At 59.1% G+C, this 26,078-nt stretch overlaps 1 protein-coding gene across 1 annotated transcript in view; it reads right to left on the minus strand.

Moving 5' to 3' along the window:
- RPTOR (regulatory associated protein of MTOR complex 1) overlaps positions 1-26,078 on the minus strand; it is a 330,305-nt gene that overhangs the window by 82,740 nt on the left and 221,487 nt on the right. The window contains exons 8-13 of the mRNA XM_049635517.1: positions 24,904-25,004; positions 24,196-24,340; positions 16,100-16,175; positions 8,643-8,744; positions 2,592-2,675; positions 1,210-1,320 (exon numbers count right to left, since the gene is read on the minus strand). Of these exons, the coding sequence (XP_049491474.1) occupies positions 1,210-1,320; positions 2,592-2,675; positions 8,643-8,744; positions 16,100-16,175; positions 24,196-24,340; positions 24,904-25,004 (619 nt within the window). The remainder of the gene's footprint in view (positions 1-1,209; positions 1,321-2,591; positions 2,676-8,642; positions 8,745-16,099; positions 16,176-24,195; positions 24,341-24,903; positions 25,005-26,078) is intronic.

The raw sequence follows: 26,078 nt of genomic DNA on the forward strand, positions 1-26,078 counted from the left end.
GTTGAGGCTCTGGTGCCCGGCAGGAGGGGCGACAAGGGAGAAGCCCACTCCCCTCCCCGCCCACCAAACCCCTCAAGCAAGCGACCACGTGATCACCGCGCTTCCTCCCCTCTCCACATCTATGGTTCTTCTGAAGCTGAGTGCCGCGCACGGGGGCCTCTTCTGGGGGGTGCCCGCTCCCGGCCGGCGCTCACCCCCACTCTGGAACCCCTCTGTGTCCCGTGAGTCATGCCTCCCACCTCGTCAATCCTGCTTTGGCTTCCTTCCGTGGCTCTTCCTCCTCCACACCCCCAGCCCCGGGGCTCACCGCACCCCTCAGGCACAGGTCCTCCCCACCTGGGGTCTCCCCGACCATCGCCCCATCACACCCACTCTCCCAGCCCCTCCTCAGCTAACCTACAACCTCTACATCGAGGCCACGAGTTAAAAACCACAGCTTGGATCTTGTCCCATTGCGGACTCTTTACCGGTTCTTCTTGGCTGAAGAGTGGGGTGCCCTCCACTTAGAGGGGGCCCCGCGTACGCCTCCAGCCCCTCTAGGCCCTCACCCTCACGGCACAGCCCCTCAGACACGGGGCTTCCCCCCTGCAGCGGGGGGCTCTGATCCGCTGGACGCGAGCCTGTCTCCAGTCTCCAGCACAGCCCCCAGGGTGGGGCTCCATGGAGTGGATGTGAGTCTGTGGCCCCAGAGGCCTGAGGACAGGGAGGGGCAGAGACTGGAGAGCAGAGCTGGAGGAGATGGTCCCCAAGGTCCCCAAGGTCAGGGTGGGGAGGAAAAAGCACGGGTGGGACACAGCAGGTCTGGTGGGGGTCTGGGTGAGGCAGGGTAGAGTTTAAAGAAGGAAGTGGTCAGGGTCACTTCCTGCTGGAGGACTGGAGGGGGTGGGGAGGGGGCGGCCTGCGGCACGTGAGGGACACGAATGGCGTGGCTGCAGCCCAGGTGACCAGGACTGGGCCCCAAGGAGACACACCTCCCTTATTCTGGAAAGGGGGCACCAGCCGTGCCTGGAGAGGGAGGGAGGAGCTGGCCCTGAAGGCAGAGGCTTGGGTGAAGCAGGACAAGAAACGCGGGGTCATCGCAGGGGACAGAGGACACGGCGTCACGGCGGGCAAACCAGCTGTGCTCAGCACCTCTGCAGCAGCCGCCACCCGGGCCGGCCGACGCACGGAGCCCGCCTTGCGCCTGCGGGGACGACGCGGACTACTCACACTGTCCACGGCCAGGATCTTGGCCCAGATGAAAACCAGGAGGGGCCGCAGCTCTCGGGCTGAGCTCTGCAGCAGCTTCAGCACGTAGGGGAAGATGCCCACAGACAAGGCCTGGGGGAGAGAAGAGAGAGTGAGTGCCAGCACCGGCTCCCGGGCAGCCGAGCGGCGCCGGGGGCGGACGGCGCGGCTCGGGACGCGGTGTGCGGAGCCTTCGGCGCGGTGGGAATGCCGTGGGGGTGGACGCGCCTCACGCAGAGCAAGCGGCTTCCTCTGGCCTCCTCACCCCCACGCTCTCAGATGCCGCGGGACTTCTCCGGTCCTGCCGCGTCCAGAGACCAGGGCTCGCCTCACGAGGGACGGGTGGCTTCCCGTCTGGAACCCGCCGTCCCCACCCTCGGAGGGCCTTGTCTGCTCTCGGCAGCAAAGCGCAAGGCCCCTTAATAGTGGTTCTCGTGCTTCGAACCACAAGGCGTCCGCCGCCTCGGGATGGGCCAGTCTGCTGGTTAAGACAGGGAACAGCCGCGGGGGCTCCTGTGCCCAGATCCGGATGGGGCATCATCCCGGGGGGTCGTCTCTGCTCTCGGCAGGGCAGCGACAGAGAAGCAGGCTATCTCGGCACAAAGGACACCTGGGCAGAGCCCGGTTTTGTCCATCACCTCAGCGTCTCCCTCCAAGACAGATGGAGGGGGACACCCAGGACAGAGTCCGAGGGCGGGGTCTGTGTCCTTTCCTCATTAAAGGCTGTGTGTATCACAAATTAGATAATTTCTAATTATCATGAATATTGCTTTTTCAGACTGTAATTCTAAACTGTTGTTTGCACACAGAACCAAGAAGGTCCATGTTTGCAGCTGGTGACAGGTCTCCTGAACCTCCTCTAATTGGCAGGTCCGCTAACGATACCCCCTTCCTTCTGATGTAGTTGTTCAAAAACAAGTCGCTTTTTGATCTGATTTTTGTCAGTGTTTTCTGTTTTCAATGGCCGTTTCTACTCTTCTGCGCAATGAGAAATCGGAAAAGGGTTTCCAGATTGTGCTGGGCACCGGAGCGTGAAGTCGGTGGATGGGTGTGTGCGGGCACTCCGCGGGCTCAGGGGCACCTGCAGGGGCGAGCCACTCCCGAACGGGGGCGGGCCGGCCACACTTTCTGTCTGCAAAGGCGAAGCCTCGTGGCAGATGGGAGGAGAGGGCAGAGCAAAACCAAACCGCCAGAGGCTGTAGTGACGGAGGCCGCGAGGCAGCACGTGCACCTCTAGGGCCCCTCGGGCTGACCGCCGCCCCTCCCCTGCCCCCAATCACTCCCAGCTTGTGAGACAGTCCTCGGTCGCACCACGGAGTCTCCGGGGCTCCACCCTCCCCCAGCTCAGTGCGGGAAGCACGCACCAGGCTCACCGCCCAGGGGCCCAGGTCCAAGAAGCGCCCCAGCAAATCCAGGGCTCTCAGCCGGTGCACCTGACTCAACAGCACCTGAGAAAGGAAGAAGGAGAGGGCGTCACCGTGGAGCCGTGCGATTCTGGACGCGGGGGTGCACGCACACCTGCCCCCGGCTGCATTCGTTCATTTACCTACAGCAGGTGCTCCTTTCTCTGCATAAAATATGGGCCCTGCAGAAACTATTAGAACAAATACTTTTCAATTGCAGGTGAAAAGGCACCGAGGACACTGTGGTGTATAAACCTCCAGACAGCGTTCCTTTAATTACTCTAAACTAGGTAATCTATTATTGCGTTTCTCACCTCTTCTGTAAACTAAATAAAATACTGTGGCTTTGACTCCCCATCGCTGGGCACGTCTGGCCGTATCATTCCCGGTGCCCGGTTCATTTAAACAACTTCCCCACCGCAACCTTTTTAAACTATTATCAGGTTTTTGCTATTACAAACGATGCTACGATGAATATCCCAACAGGCACATTTCCGCCTATTCACATGGTTTTTCCCGAGGATAAATCCGAGGGTAGGAGCAGCACAAGTTTACTACCGAATTACCTGCCAGTGAACTACCCTGCACTTCCTACAGTCCACGCATGGGTGCTCCCCTCTGTGGGTGCCCCCCACCGCCCCGTGGTCCCTCCCCGCCGTGGGTGCTCCCTCCCTCCCGTGGGCCTTTGCTGATCACAGTGCACAGGACGAGGGTTTGCTGCTGTGTTCTCTGGTTATGGGACCTTGGGCCAATCGCTTCACTTCCCTGACCCTTAATTTCTTAGTTTATAAAAAAGGAGAAACACAAAACCGAATCCCAAAGGTTTAATTAAACAACAAATTAAGAACTCTGGGACAACAGCAGCCCACGACCCACTATTATTTACCAATATGAGAGACAAAAATAAAATATCCTTTTAATCTGAATTCATTACAAGTGAAGTTGATTGTCTTTTTTCCACAGGTTAATCGGCTATTTCTGTAGTAAACTGGCCACGTGTGTCCTTGTTTTCCCACTCAGATGTCTGCTTTTTTGTCTCATTGACATGGAAAAGTTCTTTATACGTTAAAAAGAACAATCTTTGCCACGTGTTTTTCTCTTGTTTTCTTTGTTACATCAGAGTTTAAAATTTCTAATGGGGTCATTTGTAGCGACTTCTCCTCATGGTATTTACGCTCAAGGCCGTGGGTACGGAGCCCCCGGAAGGCACTCTTCTGTCCACTGCCGGCCACCCAGCGCGTGTTCGTGGGCGCTTGCTGCGTGCGGATGCTGCGCTGGGGCGCGACTGGGGGCAGCGGGAGCCCCCCCCCACCATCAGTCGCCGCAGAGACAGGCAGATGGCTACGTTGTCACAATCCGCGGTGACGGCAGGCAGTGCTGCGAATCATGTGCGCCTCTGCCCTCCTTGGGAGGGTCCTGAAGGTCCCCCTTCCTAGCGGGCAGCCAGGTCCCAGAGGGGAGGGGAAAGTGTGGGGCCCCCAGGTAGCAGGCAGAGGGGATGGGAAAGCTTGGGGTGTCTGAGGACGGGTCCCACAGACCAGGCTGAGGGTTTCCCCAGAGAAGCAGCAGCGAGCGTCCAATGTGGTCGCTGGGGGATAGACCGGCGGTGGCCGGATGGGGGGGGGGGGCAGAGTGGACCTGACCCTGACTGATGGGGGGGAAGCGACCCAAGACAGCAGGGGCCGTGCCCCTGGCGGAGGAGAGGCTGGATGGAGGGGACCGGTGGTGTCGCCTGCTCCCGGAGGTCAGCGGCAGCAGCCGCGAGGACAACACGCTGGGTGCAGGGTGTGGATCGTGTCAGGTCGTGGGGAGGAGGCAGAGGGGAGTGGAACGCGACGGGGGGCAGAGGTTTCGGGGGCTCCCTGTGAGGGGCAAACACGGGCTGGAGGGACAGGTGGGGAGGGGTCTGGACAGCACCAGGTCCCCAGCAGGAGTGGCGGCCCGGGGGCGGGGCGGGCGAGGAGGAGGAGCCGCGGCTGGCCCAGCCCCCGGAATGCAGCGTGCCCCCCCCCCCCCCCCCCCCCCGCACTGCATCGGGGCCATTCCCACACCACCGTCCCCACGCACGTGTGGGCGTCTGGAGGTGTCGAGCCTCTGAAGAAGAGTCGGGGCGAAGGCGTGGGACCCGATTCCACGCCGGACTTGTGGCCACCACGTGTGCCTGAAGCGGAGGTCTGCAGGGCAAGGTCGGCGGGAAAGCGCGGGCCTGCCTTCCTTCCTGCGTCCTCGGCGGGAGCGGCGGAGGCAGCGACAGTCTGACACCGGCCTTGGGCACATTTTCAAAACCCAGTGGCGCGAGGTCCGCGGAGGCACCTGGCCCGGGCCGTCCACCACGAGGCGCGTCCGGCACGCCGACCCCACGGCGTCGGCACGCGGCGCAGGACGTCCCATCGGCGACTCGCCGGCCGCCCTCGTCGTACCGGAAACAGAGCCGCCTCAGGTGCCGGGTTCCCGCCGACCCCGGGTCCGTGAGCGCGGCCGCAGTCGGTCGGAGATCAGAGACGCCACACACAGAGACCCCGCGGCAGACGCTGCGCGCCGCTCGCGTCACAGCAAACGCGGCAAACGCGAAGGGAGCGCCGCGTTTCGGGCGGACGGTGCAGCGATCTGCAGGGGAGGCAACGGCCGCGAGGCTGGCTCCGGCTCCGCGTGCCCCGGCTGCCACCGGGTGCGTTGCTCACACGGCAGCGCCGGGCCCGGAGCCTCGTTCACAAGGACGGCCGTGGCACCACCGCTTCCTGCTGCCGCGTCCACACTGGCGGGACACGCGGCGCGGCCTCCGCAGACGGCCCCGCGAGCCTGGCGCGGGGCTCTGCGCTGTGATATTAATGTCCGATTGGAGAAGGCCAAGTGTTGGCTTTTTAAAACATGACATCGTCCTTCGGATTCCTTCCGTTGATTCATATTTAGGAAAAATGGAAGCCTAGTGGAAATGAAAGTTACTTTAAAATAAGGACTGGCTTTTGGTTGTACGCTTTTTTATTCCTATTATTCCTGCTTCAGACTGGCCCAGGATCTGTGGAAATTACAGGGACAGATGGCGAACGGCACGAGTGACTGGGTCTTGCCCGTCAGTGGCGGCGTGCACTCCCGCATTAACGCAGGGCTTGCCGCCCCGGCCACGCTTCGTCTGCCTCGTGTAGCGACGGCGCTTGGGCTCCTGGGTGGACACTCCTGGCCGGGGGTGCACTTCCTACAAAAACAGATTCTGCAGCTCGGGCCTGGCGGACCTCAGTGGGTCCAGGAACCTGGCGCCCAGGAACCTGATGCCCACCGACATACCTAACGCGTGTCACAGTAACACGCAGTTACTTTCCTGCCGTGGACTGAGAGCAACCCTGCACTCTCAGACCAAAAATTCTGTTTATAAATAAAACGATGCAGCGAAAGCAAACAGTTTCCCGATGAAATGCCCGGACTGCCTCGCGAGGTCTGTGGAGGTCCTAACACCGTCCTATGACATCCCCTCTTCTCTCTCCTTCCTGCAGCTCGTGGGTTCTCCCCTCTCGGTCTGGGGCTTCCTTGCACACCGGCCGCCCGAGGGGCCACGGACAGCGACGTCTCGTCCACCGCAAGACCGTGTGCACCTCGTGGCAGCTCGGGGTTTGAGGGACTTCCTTCCGATTCCTGCTGCTTACACTTCTAAAAGGCAAGAAAAGCCCCGGGGGCTGGTCAGGGAAGGTTATTTCCAAGCTCACCCTCGCAGGACGGGCTGCAAATCAGCTGGCCTGAGAAGACATTTCATCTGACACCGAAGGTCATCCGCTAATGCCTCTGAGTCTTGAGGCACAGAAAATCCTCTCTGGCGTGTGGAGAAAGTAGCAGGGATTGGAAAAGCCACAAAGTCTGTATTAAAATTCTCTTTCCCTCATGCAGTACTTTCTGACTTGCTGAGGCCCCAGAGGATAACTTATGGGTGACAAGGTCCAGGCTTTGGCAAAAATACAGTTCCTTAAGATAAAGCAGCGTGAAGTTAACCAGGCTAACGAGAAAGAGGCTGACCCCGTGGGCCACGCCGAATGAAGCCAGGGCGCCTCTGCATCGTGTCCCCGTCCTTTCTCGTTAAGTACAGGTTCACGTACTGACCCGGGGTGGGCACGGCCCAGGAGACGGCCCTCCAGGATAATGGAGAGCCTGCTGCTTGTGGCTGTTTGCAAGATCGCACAGAAAACGTCTCCCCGCTTTCCCTTCAGTTATTTTCCGTTTCTTCGGCATTATGACGCTGGCTCTGTTAGGCCCTCTTTCCCCGAGGGAGTGTGGATTGTAAATGGAACATTAGGAAAAATGTCAATAGAAGGCCATTTACAGCAGGACTGTTTGCCAGACCCGGAAGACCTGATTTCGCATGCTTGTCACCGCACCCGTGCTTTGCAAAGGATGAATTTCACTCCGCTGCACCGTCGAAAACACCGGAAGGTCGGTGGTAGGGCCACAGGCTCTGCGAGTGAACGTTCCGGCAAGCCAGGAGGAGCTACAGAGCACAGCACGTCCGCCCCGCGCCAAGGCCGTCCCCGCACGTCCTGTCCACTTACAGCCGGCCAGCGTGTGCGCTCCCTCAAGAGACGGCCCGCTGTGTTTCCTCCTTTTTACTGCTTTTCTTCAAACCCAGGACAGTCTTAAACTGATCTGGAGGCGAACAAGCTCTGCGGGCTATTCACGGTGTCGGTCACGGTACACACGGCGCCCAGACACATCCTGGGAGCGGCCGTGGCGGCCGCTGCTCTGGGGCCAGGACAGGCCGTGGCGTTTCTACCACGTCTCCAGTGCCCTCGTCCCAAGTCCCCTGTGCTGTCTGAGGTCCCGCACACAGTCCCGAGCCAGGCGAAGCCTCGGTGCTGGGGCCGGCGGACGGTCCTCAAAGTCGGCTGTGTGACGGACCCAGAGGAAGCTGACCACCCCCCGCCCGCCGAAGTTGGGACGCCGGGCTCTGGGGGCGACACAGAGAAACCGTCCGCCCATTTCCCAAACAGCCCTGGGCAGCAGGAGCCGCTCGCGGGGGCTCTGTCGCGACGTGGTCAGCAGCCCGTGTAAGAAGGTGCCGGCCCTTCCGCGGGCCTGGCGTCCCTCGCACAGGCGGGTGACGAGGCCCCTGCTCCCACTTCGCAGGAAGGTGCCGGTGGCAGCCAGCCGGCTCTCAGGACCTGAGACCCTGAACCGGGAGGCAGCGCGCCTGTGAGCACCTGCCCCTCTCTGCCCACGGCGTCTGCCGGGCCACCGCACCCCGACCGCAGAGCCTGTGTTCCAGGTCCTAAAGTGAGTTATTAGACCTCTGTGTCTACGCTGACTAGAGGTCCACACTTCCCGCAAACACACATTAACTGACACAAAAGTTCTGGGAACATTTTCTCATCTTCCCCCCTGTGAAGAATTTTGGTAACCTGCCATCCACCTTACCCGATCACATCAGCTAAAAAAATTAGCCGAGTGAGACCCACGAAACCAAGCTTCCAACCCACTGGCGGGGCGCAGTCTTCGCGTGAGCACTGACACGGGCCACGAGAGGGCTGGCACTCGACCGCCACCACGCACGCGCCCTCCACAGAAGGGAAGGCAGGGCTTTGGGTCCGGGCTGCCTGCTGCCCAGGCAGTCCCTGCAGTCGGCAGGCGCCTGGCGAGGAGCCACGAGGGCCGTCTGCGATGCGCTCACGGCTCCCCTCCTGTCCCCCCGGTGGCTCGGAGCTTCACATCCTTCCGAACAGAACGGCCCGATGCCACCAGCACACGCACGGTGGCGTTCCGCGGGTGCCCGGAAGGGCGGCCGACTACGACCCAGATGAGGGGCTCGGGGAGGGTGGGGGAGGGAACTCTGGCGCCCCCAGGACGGCCTTCCCAACTGAGTGCAACGGGAGCCGGTGACTTCGAGGGTCTGATCCCCCCGACCTCCAGGCACCCCGCCGGCGCATGGCCACGGGGGCGTCACACACACGCACGCACGCGCGCACTCTGCCCTCTGCTGGCAGCGGTCTTCCCTGGAGCCCGCTCAGCCCGTCCGGAGGGTCCAAAGACACTCACCTGCAGAACAATGGGAAGTTGCTCGGGCGGGCTCCTGTTCTCCACGCCCATGGTGAGCCACACCTGGAACGCGGTCAGCTGCTCAGCAAAGAACGGACTGTGCTGTGGGACAGGCAGGGGCGTTAGTTAGGGACCTCGCCCTGACACCACGCGCCCCACGACGCGGCCCCCACGGCTGCCTGGGTCCGGCTGAGGGAGGGCAGGGCGCAGCCGGGGAGGTGGCAGGAGTGACACGGTGCAGCTGGCGGCCTGTGCGAGCAGACCGGACGAGGGCGGGAGGAGACGGTGTCCCCGGGCTGAGCTGGGAAGACCGCAAGGAGCGTGTCTGGGGACAACGTGGGGAATCCCACCAGGACGAGTGGAGACGCCTACAGGACGTGGAGTGGGGACATCGAGTGGGAACCGTGCTGCGCCTGCAGTTCGGGGGGCGGGGGGGGGGGGGAGTCGGCGCTGGAGGTGCAAACTCAAAGGGAGGCGGGAAAGAGCAGGGCTGAGCCCGGAGGCCAAGGGCGGTGGCGCAGAAGGAGGAGGGGTGGTGGGCGGGCAGGACGCAGCCTGGTTCCCCCGAGACCGGCCGAGCAGCGCCGAGTCCCCGGAGACCGAGGTGCAGCGGGCAGAGGCGCGGCAGAGTGCGCTCAACACAGGCGGGAATTTGGAGACTCCAGTGTGGACGGCACTGAGAAGGGATCTGGGTGCAAAGGGGAAGGACAGGAATGGAGGGGGTGGCGGGAGGGGAGTGGAGGGAGGCCACCCGGTGCAGAACTCTGGTTTCCCCATGCGGGGGCGAGGGTGTATCTGGAAGCGGCTGGTGCCATGAGGGCAGGGAGGCGGGCTCTCGGGGGGGGCCATGCACCGCCGGCAGCCCGGGCGGCCCTCCGGGAACGGGAGTCGGGGATCCCCGGATGCGGGGATGTGGGCAGACATTGGGGCACTTGCAGGGGACTCTGTATCACTTCTATTTCTCAGTGACACGGAGAGGGAGAACACAGCCGAGCAGAGCGGCACGGGAAGGAAATAACCAGAGTTGTGATTTACTCCAGGACCCTAGAGTGGGGGGCAGGGGGCAGAGAGTATGTGAGGCCACCCTGGGGTCAGTGGAGGACCCAGGCACCGAGGTCACAGTGATGGGGGGGGGGGCGTGGAGTTGATCTGTCATTCCTGGACTGGCAGAGGGGACGCCTTTCCCGGCAGTGACAGGGACCAAGCAGAGGACAGAAGGAGCGGCTCAAGGAGGAGGGAGGACCTGGCCGCCAGAAGGTCCGGGAACCGAGAAGCCAGGCTAGCGGGAACGCTGGGTTTTTCGGTCTGACAGAATCATTTTCACCTAACACACAGTTGTGCTGTCCCCAAACCCTGAACCAGAAGAATCCCAAGTTACAAATCTCTGCCTCCCAACCCTGTCCTCCTGCCCAAGGGGAAGGTGGTGGCTGCATTTCAGAGTGTCTGTGCGTAAGGAAGGGGGCCGGGAAGGTGCGACCGTGGCACGTGTAGACAGCGTGGACCCGCGTGTGTTTGCACGACTCAGGTCTGTAAGCCCCACCCCGGGCCTGCTCACCCCACACCGTCCACGGAGGAGCCTGGTGGGCAGAGCCACAGCGTCCCCTCAGAACAGTCCATGGCGTGGAAAGTGTGCGGAGAGCAAGCACCACCCAGGAGTCCGCGTTCCCGCAAAGTCGGCGTGGGCCAGGTGCACCAAATCTGGAGGGCGACCTGGGAGCTGGGATGGAGCCCCCAAACTGGCTTTCCTGTTTTCAAGTGTGAATTTTTCCTGAACTGGTTAAAAACAGTAACCTCTGTTAAGCTCTCCGTCCCCACGCGTGGGAGACCTTTGGTCTCTGAGGGGAGCTCGGGTAATTCAGGTCATTCCATCTCTTTCCCCCTCCTTCTAAGTCCGGATTTGAATGAAGGATGCTCCCGTGTTGCTCACTGCCGGAGAAACCGTTCCACACCGCGAGGACAAGCGTTCCACGTCTTTTCACCCAAAGCTCACAGAAAGGGCAAGTCTCTGCCGCTGAGGTACGTGGCGAGGGCTGTCGTGCCCCTTATGGCGCGGGCAGCCCCCCAACACAAGCAGGCTCGGCATTCCAAGCAACGCGCCCCAAAGCGCCTCGAGAGCTGCCCCCGTGTGCACCTAAGGATGAGGGAGAGCAGGGGTTCTGGGCCGGGTCTCCAAGATTACGGCTGTAGCATCAGAGCTGCTGTGCAGAGGCTCTGAGCCATGGGGCCGCGTGTCTAGGCCTCCCAGGGCAATTCTGAGGCCAGGCGGGCTGCTCTGTGGTCAGCCCACGTGTCAGATGGCCCCGGGGCCTGAAAAGAGGCGCGAGCGGAAAAGGACAGAAAGCGGGAAGGCCAGATGGGCACAAAGAGCCACCTGACCCCTGGGGGATTCAGGCACAGAGGAAGTAATCTCAACACACCTCCTCCTCCTCTTCTCGCTTACCATCCCCGGTCCCGACACGGCTACACTGCCCGGTGTCTGTCCTCACGTGCAGTGACACTCACTACTCACGATGACCTCACCACTTACAAGAGGAGACAAAAGAAAACTGCCCAGTGGCCAAGAGCGTTCAAATTCCATAGCCTGTCAGAGCTCAGCCTGCAGATGGGCTTTCTTCAAAGTCCTTCAAGAAACTCCATGCTTCCCAGCGCGAGCAACCACTCTCCCCTTCTCCCGACATCAGGAAATGCCAAATCGGATCAGGCTCCTCTCCGTTGTTAATTAAAATCTGTCCTCCCAACTACTGACCTTGGACAAGTGACCAACATGCTGGGCTCTGTTTTGGCATATTTGACAACGAGGTTTTAAAATAAGGCCAGGGGCGCCTGGGTGGCTCAGTGAGTTGAGCATCTGACTCTTGATTTCGGCTCAGGTCATGATCTCACGGTTTGTGAGTTCAAGCCCCATGTCAGGATCTGTGCTGACAGCATGGGTCCTGCTTGGGATTCATTCTCTCTCTCTTTCTCTCTCTCTCTCTCTCTCTCTCACTTCCAATCTCAAAATAAACAAACATTTAAAAAATAAGAAAATAAAAAAAAAATGAAGACCAGTAATTTATAGGAAAATTATTAGAACAAAATAGTGAATTTAGTAATGGTACTGCAAAAAATCTCTTATAAACAATATATATACAAAGAAAGGGAAAACAGAAAATTTTAGACAGACACTATTCGCAGTCATGATGATGGATGGGAAGACGCAACGCTGTGGAGATACTGCCTGCCCTGTGTCCGTCTACAGATCCATGCGATCCCTGTAAAAACTGCTTTCATAATCAAGGCTGCTCAGTACTGTGCAAGGACACAGTGGCCCAAAGGGCAGAGCTGAGAACCCAGGAGCAGCCCGTGCAGATGGTCGCCTGGTTCGATGCGAATAACACTGGGTAAGCTCAACCTCCATGTGTGGGAAAGCACGTCTTGACCCCTATCTCACACCGTCCGTGCTAGTAAATCCCAGAGGGACTGCGAGTCTAAGGGTAAAAGTAAAATGATCAGGCTTTCAGAAGAAAAAGAACACCTTCTCAAGGGTGTTCATCTCAAAGTAAACATTTCTTAAACAGGATACCAAAGGTCTTTAAGCAAATGAGAAAAAAACTGATAAATTGGATGTTAAAAGAAGAAACTTCTGTTCTAGGAAAAAAAAAAACATAAAAAAAAAAGGAAAATAAAGTCCACAGAGATAAAAAAAGAAAAAGATATTCACAATGGATTTGTATTCAGATTATATACACAACCACTACAAATCGATAGGAAACAGATAACATAAAAGAAAAACCAAAAGAGTTGATCAGGCAACTTACAAAGGAGGGTATTCAAATGGCAAATGAAAATACAAACTAGTGCTCAACACTACGAACCATCAGAGAAACACAAGATAAAATCTCAGTGAAACACCTCTTCACACTGAACCACAATAGCCAAATAAAGGGAAAAGGGTAGAAAGTATCAAGCGTTTATGAGGATACAGGGCAACTGAAACTCTCCTAAGCTGTGTAGAGGTGCAAGTTGATTCGCTCACAGGAAAACCGCCTGGCAGCGTCTACTAAAACCGACCACACGTGTGCCTGGTAACCAGCAACTTCACTCCCAGTGTGTGCCCCCGACACAAACGCGCCAAAGCCACGTAAAAAATTAGCAGCACCCGCAAAACTTAAGGGGGCACCAGAAAATTCAGTAATTGAAATAAAAGAATACGTTAATGCGAGATTTAAAAAGAATAAATGTGAAAATCCATAACGAACGAAACATCAAAATATCGAGTAAAGACAGGCTCAGCATCACTGATTTCTCTTTCCTGTCAGGCTCCGACGGCTCGGCCTGGCACTGGCCAGCACTATTCGTGGGGGGTGCTACCTGTAAACTCCAAATGCCTACCGGCCAGACGATGGGCACACGACCCTTGGAGCGTCCCCCATGGTGACAAGAGCCCCGACCGCGGGAGCAGATGTAACGTTGAGCGAAAGCAGGCACGACGGCGACGTGCTGTAGGACCCCGCTGATCCAAGCACACGAAACCAGGCGGGATGGTGGCTGCGCTCGGGAAAGCAGACTGAAGGCGGCAGGAAGGGGCGTCTGGGGGGTTCTAACAGGTGGCCGCTCGATCTGGGTGCTGGTTACTGGAGTGTGTTCCTCTTATAAAAACTCCTCAAGCTGCACATTTGTGATGTGCAATTTTCTCTACGTACGTTCTGCTCCCGAAAAAGTGAAAACAAAATAAAAAACCTAGCAGGGGGTCTACGTCAGTTACCCCTCCCTATCACAATTGGGGGGAAATTATTCCCAGATGCAGAACGCTGATTCCAGCAGATTAGAAATGAAGCGCTGAGATCCGCGCAAGTGTGCCTGGCAGTGGAGCGGAAGGGTAATGGTGCAGAAGCTGTGTTGTTTTACATAGGAGTAGAGAGTTCTGATCCCCTAAGGGTACAACGTAAAACCACACACGGTCTAGAAAGCCGGAACTGTAGGAGGTTTTCTAAACACGTGTTTGTGGCGGCGGGCCCTCGTCTCCCTGGGCGAGCTGAGGCACTCGGGAGGGCCTCCAGCTGCAGTGGGGGGGGGGGGGGGCCCCTGGGCTGTCCCCACGGAGTTCCGTGACTGCACGAGCCCGGTCCCTGCCTCAGTGTGGGTCCAGCGGGAAGGGGCCACGCGCACTGCTGAGAGCCGAGCGCAGGCCCTGCCAGCTCTCCCTTCAGGGTGGAAAACAAGGTGGCTTGCGATTTAACTTGTGAGAGCGTTAAGAACAGGCGGACGGAGAGAGGGGTGGATGTGCTCAAGCAAGTGGCAAATGTTCGCGGCAGGACGGTGGGCACACAGGTGCTCCCTGTACTACTCTTCCAACCTTGTGGAGGCTTGAACGTTTTCATACTAAAACGTGAAGGTTTTCAAGCACTAAAGAGGAGGAGATAGGAGATAAACAAGAGAGGAAGGCCTCTCAGCCCATCGCCCCCACCACAGGGGCGTCAGACCATCTGAGGAATTACACCCCACAGAGACACGCGCCTGCACGGATCACACGCACCTACACAGATACGCACACACGTACACGCACGTGCACAGAGACGCACCTGCACCGATCACATGCGCGCACACACGTGCACACGGACACACAACGCAGTGACACAGATGAGCACATATGTACACACGCACGCACCGACATCCCCCCCACACATGTACATACGCACCCAGACGTGGACACCTCCCACACCCACCCTGCAGATACACTCAGCGCACACATGTACATTCGTGCACACGGGTACGTGAACACACACGTACACGGACACACACCCACAGATATGCAGACACGTACACACACACACACCCGTCCACACAGGTGTGCACTTATGTGCACACACGTGCACACAAGCACACATGCATACACACACCCTACAGACGTACACACACGCACCACACCCCACGTGCACAAGCACACACCCCACACAGAAACACACACATATACACACATGTATAGACAGGTAACCACAGGTATACACACATGTGCACACACGTATAGAGACGCACATACCCAGGTATGCACAGTGAACACATGCACACACACACTCTCATGTACATGGACACACCTCACATAGATAACACGCCCACCCACGTATACAACAGATATACACCCCACACAGATACGCACAAAGCACACGTGGACACACGTTGCACACAGACATGCACAAATGTACATGCACACACATCCCCACGTGTATGTAGGCATACCCCAGATACATACACATGCACATACATGCACACGGATACATCCCCACACACACTTGCACAGACACACCAGAGAGACACACGTACATGTGCACACGTGTACATGGAGACCCACATACAGATACATACAAACACACATGTAGATACACTCTACACACATACACATGTATACACATGTGCACACATACCTCACACACACGCACACATACACACACCCCCCATGTAGATAAACATACACGTACCCCACACGTGCACTCACACGCCCCTACAGATATGCACACACATACACGTACCCCCACGAGTACTCGTACTCCACACAGATACGCACACATATGTACACCCCCACCCCGATCCACATGTGCACATACACACACACCCACGCTCAACCTGAGCACTCAGCCCGTGTGAACTCCTTCAGTCCTCCTGAGCCCCTTCAATGGATACCACCCCGATTCTCCTGTAAAACGAAGAGACTGAGGCCCAGGGGAGCGGGCTTGCCCACCGGAGTCTTGGGTTGGGCCAGAGACGACAGTGTGGGTACAGAAGGCTAGGGGCTCTGACCACCTGGCCCCACCCCCCGACTCACCCGGGTCTCAGGTGGCCTGGAGGCGCCCACTACCCCCTGCTGTCCGGCTCCTCCCAGACCCAAAAGTCTCCCCGTCCTGTGGGGATCAGAGGGCACATACGTGCTCCCCACACCCTCCGCCTGTTCCTAGCCGTGCTCTAACTCGACGGGTGTGACCCCCCACACCTTTCTCAGGGTTGTCCAGGGAGGGGCCAGGTCTTCTGCAGGTGCACTCAGGCTTGGTGCACGGTAAGCACTCGACAGACAGGTCCCGAATGAAGCCAAGGAGGCCGTGCAGCAGCGGGAGCGAGAAGGGCTGGTGGCGAGGGGCCGTGAGACCCTCCGTGTCAGGCCCCCGGGCAGCCTGGGGACCAGCCATCCCCTCAGGGCCGAACTTAACACCCTCCGAGGGTTCCAGTCAGGAGTCTCGGGAAACTAGAACCCATTCCAGGTAAAAGGTAGAGTGCGGAACACGGCTCGGGGAGCCCACGCTAAGGACAGCATTTTAAGAGAAAACGTTTCTGGAGAGCTTGCCAGCTCAAAATCCTTAACCCCCGGCGGATGCGATCTTCCAAACTTTGCTGACTGCACGGTTTCCCAGGAGGGTGAACAAAGTCCAACAACCCAGCGCCCTGGGTGCCACCCCAGTGGACCACACGGACGCCCTTGTGGGACTCACCCGAAACGCCGTGCCTTCCTCAATGATGGTGGGCAGCTGAGAGAGGCAGATGTCGACGGCCAGGTCCCAGGCTTGCCTGCGGAGAGAGCAGAGGGGCGCCCACAGGGCCTTACTGACCGCTTCTCCGGGCGGGGCCCTGGCCACGGCTGGGCCACAGGAGAAGGAGGAAGGCATCTGGCTGCACACTGAAGCCATCTTGTTAACGTGGTATCTCTTTAAATTTAATTGAGAAAAGAGCTTGGGAGAGATAAAGGGACGGTCTCACTTTCTGCCACAGCTTCTCCCCTGACTTGGTGCCACAGCCTGTCCACGGCCCTGAAGCAGCCGTGGCACCGTGGTTTCCGGACCGTGGCAGTGTCGCACGCAAACGCCCCACGGTGCTTCATCAGAAACGGCCAGCGTGGGGCCAGGAGGCGGCTCTGTCTAGGCCCCCCGTCCTGAGCGGCCCCTCATCCCGCCCCGACTCAGGACTGGCCCCACACCGCCCGCTGCCTGGGCCTGTCCCCGAAGGAGCCACTCAGGATGAGGTGTCCCTGTCCTCGTTTGAGAGGATGGCAAGTCACTGACGTGTGACCCTGGCCACCTCCACCGGTTTCGCACAGCATCGGGACCTAGCTCAAAACACACACAAGACGGCCAGAGTGCGCCCGACGGCCTGGCGAGTGTGGCTCCGCCTCCCTGGCGTCAGTTTTCCCGTCGTGCCTGCTCGGAGGGTCCTCAGGGGACCCTGGGAGAGCAGGTGCCTTTGCAGGGGCGCCGAGGAATGAGGGCCGCTCGTGGCATTCGGTGTTAGCTCTCAACTGACACAGACGATCACCTCACTTTCTCTATGGCCACAGATGGGAAGCGTGGATGCCGTGGACACAAGGTTCCTTCGTCCCTGCTCTCCCTTTCCTTTCTCGTAGAGACAAGGTGGGGGCCGGCATGCGGATCTGGTTTCCAGCACGGCCGTCCCTTCTCCCAGGACACCTCCTGAGAGGCAGGATTCCACCTGCCGTTTATTAGACTCATGGCCCCACATGATCGTGGGGAAGGGGGTACCGTTGTTCCACGTCCCCAGGGGGGACCAAATCAGGAACGAAAAATGTAAACAGCCAGAACACGGGAAGCACGTAAGACAAACAACAGCCTGGAGGCTCTCTGTCGTTATTCAAACACACGAAATATATTCCAGTTTTCCCAGACCGGCCCCCGCCGAACAAGCACACCCTTCCCCCACCAATCTAATTAAGAGGCAATCAGCACATAATCAAAAGTGCCTCAAAGAACAAGCAATAAATAGTTCCCATATGCTCAATAAGTGGCCAGGCTGCAGGCAGAACGGTTCTTCAGCGGCGTTGAGGGAGAGATTTACTCTTTGTTAGACAGAAACAAAGTCAATTACTGCAATTCCGTGCTATACAAATTCCTTGAATTTAACCTAATAAAAACTTTGAACTTGAGGAGTTGCAAGCGTGTACCAGCTGGGGGCAGGTAAAGGTGTGGGTCTAGGGCGGCTGGAACCACGCTTGCGTGGAGAAGGCGACACGCCCTTCTCAGCCCCTCTCACCAAGATCACGAGGCAAGGACAGGCCTCCCGTGAAAACGCCGCCACGGCTGTCCTCGGTCCTGGCGGGGGTGTCCTGGATTATCAGCGGAACCAGGCCACGCTGGGACAGGCCCCCCCGCGGTCTCGTGGCTGGCACCCACTGGGTCCCTCCAAAGAGTGAAAGCCTCACGGAGCTGCACCGGGGCCAGAGGGCGACAGTCCTTCTGAGAGTCCTTCTGAGAGCCACGTGGTCACTGGCTGGCCAGGCGGCTCCCGAGGGTCGGCCCCTCCCTCAGGGACCGGGTCCTCAAGCAGCCCCGGAATGTGCTTTCGTGTGCGCAGAGGGGCGGGGGGTGGGGGGGGCTGTGGACATGACAGGGGGCCCTGGAGCAGGGGAGCCCCGGAGCTCCTGGGAGTGAGGCAGGGAGGCTGCTCAGGGCCGTGGACAGAGGGGCACGGCCGTCGGGGGGACAGAGGAAAGGGACTGGCCCGCGGCGTTGAAGACGGTGGCACGTGTGCAGCTGCAGCAGGCCCGGTGACCCTCCCCAGGCCTCTGGCTGCTGGTGCTTGCAAGGGGAAAGGGTCGGCTCGGGGACCTGAGCTCCCACGAAAGCCCGGCAGCACGAGAGTGGCGCTCTCTCCGGAGCCTCTCACCGGTTGGCTGAAACCGGCTGCGTTTTCTAGGCTAAGATCAAAATGAACTTGGCGTCTTAATTTGGATTCTCGCTCGGGGAGAGTGGGACTGTGAGTCCTGGGAAGTCTGAGGCCGTGGCGAGGGGCCAACCCAGGAGGTGTCTGCGTTCGCACTTCCCACAGCCCGCGAAGCGGCCACGCCGCGGCGGGAGGGGGCGCCGCGACAGCCTGGCCAGCCGAGCGGATCCCCGCGGCGTGGGGCAGAGGCAGCTCGATGAGTCACTGCCCGGGAAAACGTGCCGTGCCGGCAGGAGCTCGGGTTTTCAGGAAACGGGCCTGCGATGGCAGACGCCCAGGGAGTGGGCCAGGAGGAGAGCCTTCCAAGAGCGCGCGGCCTCCATCTGTAGCGACTGCGCCGCGGGCGAGGCGCCCTCGACGGAGACGGAAAGCACAGGTTACTAGGGCGGAGAGAGGCGAGGTTTCACGGCCTGCAGAAATCGAAAGTGAAGGAGAACGAGCCCCTGGCGGCTTCACATCAGAGATTGAACAGGAGCCGCGCCGAGCGCCCGTCGCCGTTAGCGCCCCTCCTGAAGCCAAGTGCAAGTGCAGACTTGCGTTTCGACCCCGGTTTCTGTTGGGCTTTGTTCCCTCCTTCCCCTGCTCAAAATTCAACCTCTCCATCACCACCCCGGCACTGTAGTAACTAGACGGCACATCATTTATTCCAGATGCTCTTTCTGAGGCCGCGGCTGGCTGTGTGCTCCCTGGGGATGCAGCAGCTCCGGTCTGTTTCCGAGGAGGGACGGGAAGAGCAAGGGGCGTTGTTCTAACGCGGCTCGTCACCGAACCAGCTCCGCCGCAAGCCCACGCCAGCACCGAGCACCCAGGCGACGCGGCAGAACTGAGCCCAGCGCAGCGCGACCATCTTGGCGTCCGGGTCTCACGTCCTCCCCACTCTGCGCCCGACACCACAGCCTGGTCCCTCACGGCTGCTCTCCCGCCTCCCGCACGGAGGGGGTGTGAGCGGCACGCCGGCCACCCGGGACCTGCCGCGTTCCCAGCCGCCCCCCCCCCCCCCGCCCCAGATGAGGCGCATGAGACAGAGACACCGGCGAGAGCAGGAACGAGCTGGGTCCCCGGGGCTGGCCACTGCGGGGCGGCGGGAAGCCTGTGTCCCCGCGGCTCACGCTTAGGCCACATGGAGCGAGCAACAGACTCTCCTTCGTGAAGCCAGCAGACTCTGCGTTACCAACTAACCTGTATTTCCACCGCTGCTTCTAACCACCTCCAGGGGAGGAGGCCTCCCACGGTAGGTCCGCCCACAGGGGCCTGACCTGGCGTTTACACCCAGTGTTTCTGACCTCTGACTTAGAAACAACTCTGAACGATTTTATAAAGAAATAAAGACCCCCACCGTCTCCAGGTGGTCCCTTCCTCCCCAGATCTACAACACGGTAGCCGGGCCAACCCGGCCAGCCCTACAGCTGCAGCCCTGTGTCACTCTGGGAAGCACGGCTGTCCCTCTGCGAGCATCTCCTTAGAAACCACCTCCTGCAAACGCAGGAGCCGGAGCCAAAGCCGGGGTGGGGCCCAGGAAAACGCAAGTGCAAATAAGCATTTCCCTAAAGCCCGGGAGAGAGTGGAAACCTACAAGCATCACCTTCACACTCTCTTCCCGCCTTGACACTATTTGTTTAGGTGTGCGGGACCAAGACGTTGTCACCGTGGACACTCCCCTAGGAAGCACAGACTGTCCGTGTGGGTCTTCTAGACGCCCCTGGGTGTGAACAGAAAGCAAGGCTCATCCAAGGCGGCCCCGCAGGCCAGCAGCAGCTGGAGGGAAGCCAGTCCACGCGAGGGGACTAGGACTTGGGTCACTTTTGACAAGGAACTTGGGAACAGCATTTAAAAAACCGTGATCACGGGGCACCTGGGTGGCTCAGTCAGTTAAGTGGCCAACTTCGGCTCAGGTCATGACCACGTGGTTTTGTGAGTTCGAGCCCCATGTCGGGCTCTGTGCTGACAGTGCAGGGCCTGCTTGGGACTCTCACTCCCTCTCTCTCTGCCCCCTGCCCTGCTCACGCACATGCACGCGCTCTAACTAAATAAACTTAAAACACATTGTGGCCACTCCTAATTTGGGTGTGCGTGGGGGGTGTATTTACCACTAAACGAGTCCCCTTGAATCTTCTGGGTGCTCAGTGAACTCTCGCACTGGCCGGAAACGCCCGTGTCTCCATGTGCTGTGGTGGCCATTGCCGCTTGATTATGTTTCTACGAGCATTTTCTACTTGAAATCTAAAGGCTGCTTTCACACCCAAGTCCTGATCAAAGTAGGTTAATGGCATAATTTTCAACATTTAATGGGATTGACTAATGTTTACTCTTTGGCTACACCTCACGCCGGCACCGTCATTAGGAAAACCCTATCTGGAGGAAACGTGTGCTGTACGCATATGATTTCCTCCCTGGAAATCTCATCACCGCGGATTCCTGCAAGAGAACCCTGTAGATTTACTTGCATGGCCTTTCTCAGCATATAAAGATAGAAGGCCATGATATCAAGCCTTTCCAAAAAAGATCCCAATTGGAGAGGACCTTCGAGGCCAACGGTGAAGCAGGGTGGGCTCACGAAAGGAGAGCCCGGGCCACCACCGATGCCTCCCCACCTGCATGGCTACCAGGCTTCAGGGGCCCCGGGGGCACCAAGGTGCAGAACCCCCTGCTTCCGCTCCCCGGGGCACCCGTGGTCCCGGACTCATGCAGAGTCCCCAGCAGGCTGCATCTAGCCCCCTATTGGTTGGGTTTGGCCCTCAGAAAGTTTTTTTAAAAATACCGTATTGGTGGGGCTCCTGGGTGGCTCAGTCGGTTGAGCGTATGACTTCGGCTCAGGTCATGATCTCACAGCTCGTGAGTTCAAGCCCCGAGTCGGGCTCTGTGCTGACAGCTCAGAGCCTGGAGGCTGCTTCGGATTCTGTGTCTCCCTCTCTTTGCCCCTCCCCACTCTGTCTCTCAGAAAGAAACGTTAAAAAAAAATACTATATTGGCTATCAACATTTTAAAATAAGAAAATTGGACATGAAAATATGAGTTTATGACTACTCTTAAAAATTTACCGTGGGCCCAAACTGCCCCCTGGAGCTGAGTGTCAACGATGCAGGCTTGCGCTCAACACCTGGCCCTCTGCCCCTCGCCCCACACTGCTCCCTCTTGGATGCTCCCACAGGACCGGCGGACATGGGGGCAGACAAGGTACAAAGAGACTCCTGCCAACTGAAGCCCTCCCTGGCTCACCACCTCTAAATTCTGCCCAAACGGAGAACGCGCTTTTGGGAGTTGGGCCATACGACACCCGCTGCACGTTTTCTGAAAAGCCGCCCTTTTACGGTCCACGACCCTGACAGTGGTCTCCTCCCGTAACAGCAGCTGGCACAGCACCGGGACCCCAGGCGGTCCGAACGCAGGCCCGGCCAGGCCAGCGTCTGTATGTGCTGGTGACGCGAGGGGCCCTGGTGCGAGGGCCTGGCGTGAAGCCGGGAAGGCCGGGCCCGTTTCTCTACCTGGCCCGTTTGGGTGGCTCACCCACAACCCCTACAACCTGTCCTGCCCCTATGCATAGCTCTGGGCACGTCCCCGGACAGCTGTGCCTGCGCTGCGGCACCCTGGCCCGCCACGTTCACCCACGGACGAGCACGGGGCCTTGGAGCCCAGGTCCGGCTCCAGCACACGAGGCTGCTCCCCGCGGAGCCCCAGCTGCAACGACTGGATCCCACGTACAGGGAGCAAGGGAGGGCAGCAGGCCGGACGGCGCTCCGCATGATGGGGGCCGCGAAGGCCGAGACCGGACGAGACCCCACGTCCAGGGTACGTTCCAGCCGCAGAGGGGCCCTGACGTGCTCAGGGAGGCCAGGCCAGGGGAGGGGGACGGCCCGGGGGCACACATACGGCTGCTAGCCACTCTGCCTGCCTCGGATCCCGTGAGGCTCTCCCCGCGTTCCCCTGGGCCCCTGTGGACCTCTGTATGGCTCATGTTTCTGGGACAAATGCAGATGTGCTTTATGAGATTCGGGGGTGCTGAGCGTGCGGAAGAGAGGGCCACATTCCTAGCCTTCGGCGCCGGCAAGAAAGCCGTCCTTAACGGTGACGGCGGGATCACGCGGGGCTGCCGTCACGTCTGGGCTTTGGACCTTATCTTAAGCCGTTCTTACGAACTCAGAAACGTTCTAGGAGGCCAATCCTGGGAAAGCAGCCCGGGAGGACAAGAGGAGGGGGGCCGTCTGTAGCTGCTTCCTTCCCCGGGTCCCCGGCTCCGGCCCGGCTTTGCCATCTCCTCCGCGCAGCCCGCGGCCCTTCCCCCATGCGGCTGAGCCAGCTCACGGGAGGCATTTCTACAGCCAGAGAGGTGCACGTTCACCGGAAGATGCACTCGAGGAGCGTGCTGGGGTGTCGGGAGGCCGCGGGCCGCCTCTCTCTGACAGGCGGTGCCCCGCGCCCCGGGGAGCCTGCTCGGCCAGCGGCGCCGGCGGCCCGGGAGGCCCTCCGCTCCGCGCAGCTGGTGTGACGCCTGTTCCCTGTGGCTTCACCAGTTTTCCTGCCAAGACCAGCCGTGGCACTGACCTCATGCAGCGTTTCCACCATTTTCTTCCCTTTTTTATAATACGTGTTTTATAAAAACCTGGTTCGGGAGAAAGAAGACTTAAGACATCACTTTTCTTAGAGGAAAAGGCAGTTTTGAGGAGCCACTCTTCCAGAAACATCCATCTTCACTCTAATTATTCACTCTGAGCACCATAAAGGCCTTCAAACACCCTCCCAGTTGCAGCGTGGTGGGGCCACCCTGCACACGTGACCCGCCTGCCATGTGGGGACCGTGGTGGCCCCGCCGCCTGGGGTCCCCATGGCAACATTCTGCTTTACCCTGTAAACACCGGACGCGGGTATGGACACGCACAGAATCGTTTAGCAGCCAACACGGCACGTCCCCGTTTCCCTCACAGAGGAGAATCTTACTTCCTGATTTCCCGAGTGGATGAGGGCAGTACGTCTACGAACCCATCCCCGGCTCTCCACGTTTTCAGCACCACGGGAAAGTGGTCATGCACGTATTTAAAAAAATAAATCACTAGCTGGAATGAACCTGACCACGAAGATACACCTTGAGTGAATGGCTGTTTTTAAGTATCTGTATTAGAGTTTCTCCCACGGACAGACACCTTTGCTATCGCCCCGTTTTAGCACTGCCTCAAATTCCGCTTGTGTCACAGAAGCAAGGGGACGGGAAGAAACCAAACGCCATCAATGGGAGGCCTGAGTAGAAGACACGTCACACGAGTACCGTTGTTACTCCTGTTACTGGCAGCGTAAGTAGCAACCGTCCGATTTGGGGGGAAACTATAAGCCAGAGTCATAAGGATCTCACTCGTGTGCGGTGTGAGCACGTACGTGTGTGTGCGACTGTGTATGTGTGTCTGGACACACACACGTGCGTGTGCTTGTGTGAAGTAACCATACAATTAATTGGTCACGAATCCAACAGCTTTAACCCGATGGAACAGTGTGGGACACACTTCCTAAGCCCAGCTGGCATTTTCTTTTCTCGATACCGGTCTCTGCGGGGTCAGAAGCCTGTGTGTGGGCCTGTCCTGCCCCGGGTGGCCGATCGTAAGGCCCCTGGAGCCGCTGGTCCCGCTCAGTCGTGACAGACACCCCAAGGCGCCTGCACCTCTGAACTCTGAGGGGACCCACGTGTCCTATGCGCGGGGAGCTTTAGGCAGGACTTTGCCAGCTGTTAGCACCGCCTGGGTCTCCGAGCTTGGTGGCAAGTCTTGCTATTTTGTCTCACGTAATTCCATTAAACTTGTCCCACAGCAGAAATAGAAAGCAAGCCACTGAGAGAACGTCACACTGTCTGGCACTGTCGGCCGGGGACACTTACCACATGGCGTGCATGTAGGTGGGGGGCAGGCGTGGGCTGCTGACGGGAGTGCAGTTGTAGGACCTCATGATCCTTTCTGCCAGTAGAAAATTGCGAAACAGACTCGCCACCAACAGGTCCTGTCTGAAGAGTTTTTGGAAGAGATCTGGGGGCAGACAAAACATACAAAGGTACCTTTGGCGACTCACGTCCAGCATTTAAAGCCAAAGACACAGATTTACTTCTATCGGAATTTTTTACAAGCAAGCTGGGACTCATACGCGCGTTTCCTGTTGGCAAGATGCACACACAGATATACTCACACAGATGCAAACACCAAACCCTAGAGAGTCAGTACAGAAAAAATGCAGACAAGTCTTATCAGAACACTTCTGGTTTTACGAAATACGGGCCGTGCCAATTTTTATGAAGAAAGGTGAGCCCTGAGTCTGCCTAGAAGATAACACGGTAACGTCGGAGCGAGCGCTCACGTGGGGCTCGCTGTCTGCCACCGGTCTTGGCGCCTGATGCGCTGTGGCTCACGGAAACCCCCAGAGGCTCTCGCTGCCCCCTTCCCCCCACCCCCAGCTTTCCTCCCCGACAAGATCTCGCTGCTTCCGGCTCGCTTCCCTTATTCCGTGGGCCAGTGTCTCCCACCAGGCGGCTGCCCTCCCCGGCCCCACGCGGCCCGGCCCGGCCGCCTCCCTGCCCTGCCCCACGCCGCCTCACCCCGAGGCAGCACGTTCCAGGCGATGGTGTCCGTGATGGCTGTGAAGATCCAGTTCAGCTCTCCCAGAGGGGTCCTCCGGTCATTCAGCCGGCCGGGGATCCTAGGAGACACGGGGTGCTTTCGTTAGTGACTACCCAGAGAGTCCTGGCTCCTGAAGAGGGGCGCGGGGAGGAGATGTGGGGAGAAGGGGGGAGACGCAACACCGCAGGCAGAGGCGGGGGAGGCCGGCCCCGCCCGTGACGTGGAGACCCGCGCACTCCGGCCTCCGTCTTCACCGTCCTCCCCTCCACGGCTACACAAAGCAGCCCCTTGGGGTCCCCCGATGCGTGGGCCGGACCCAGCGGCTACACACACCAGTCTCGTGGTTTCCATGGCCGATCTCCTGCCCCCACAGGGCAGCCCGGGCATCTGCTACAGGGGAGCCCGTGCCTCGTTCTTCCTTTCTGCACCTCCCTGCGCCCCGGAGCCCCGTGGCTCCAGGCCGTGGAAGTGCACTTTCGACCCGAGAGCTGGGGGAGAAAGCCCGTCTTCTGAGGTCAGCTTCCCTTCCGTTCGCCCGTCACGTATCTGAGCGCCTGCTCTGGGGCCAGGTGCTGGCCTAGCACCCCGCTGTCTAGGACCCGCAGACACGCCGCGGCTGAAGTGTGCAAGGAACGGGCACTTGAGGAAGTAGCGACCTTGAATGTCTTGCCACGGGTTCGCTCTCTTTGAACACACTCAGAGTTCTCCAAACTGCAAGGTGAGAGGGCACGTCCCCAAGAGGGCCCTCACCTCCGACACGTCTGACGCCAGCCGCAAGTTCCAAGGGTCCCCGAACCACTCAGTTTGGAGAACTCACCAGGAGGAGTCGCGCAAGTCAGTGAACGCTGTCACATTTGCGGTTCCGTTTATTAGAAAGAAATACAGAGACTCAAGTCAGTCGAGGGACGGCGGGGGCAGAGTCCAGGAAAAGTACCAAACGCGGGGCCTCCGTGTCGCCTCCTGGCATCCACGTGTGACAACGTGCACAGAGCTCTGCCAACCGGGGGGCCCTGGGGCCTTGGTGTCCACCTGGGAGCACTGCTTGGCCAACCGCGGCCCATGAGCTTGACCTCAGCCTCCAGGTGGATGGACACCACACTCAAACCCCAGCCCAAATCACGTGGTTGCCCTCTGGGGACGGAGGGGGTGCCTC

Source organism: Panthera uncia, chromosome E1, assembly GCF_023721935.1.
Source record: "Panthera uncia isolate 11264 chromosome E1, Puncia_PCG_1.0, whole genome shotgun sequence".
Taxonomy (NCBI): Eukaryota; Metazoa; Chordata; class Mammalia; order Carnivora; family Felidae; genus Panthera; species Panthera uncia.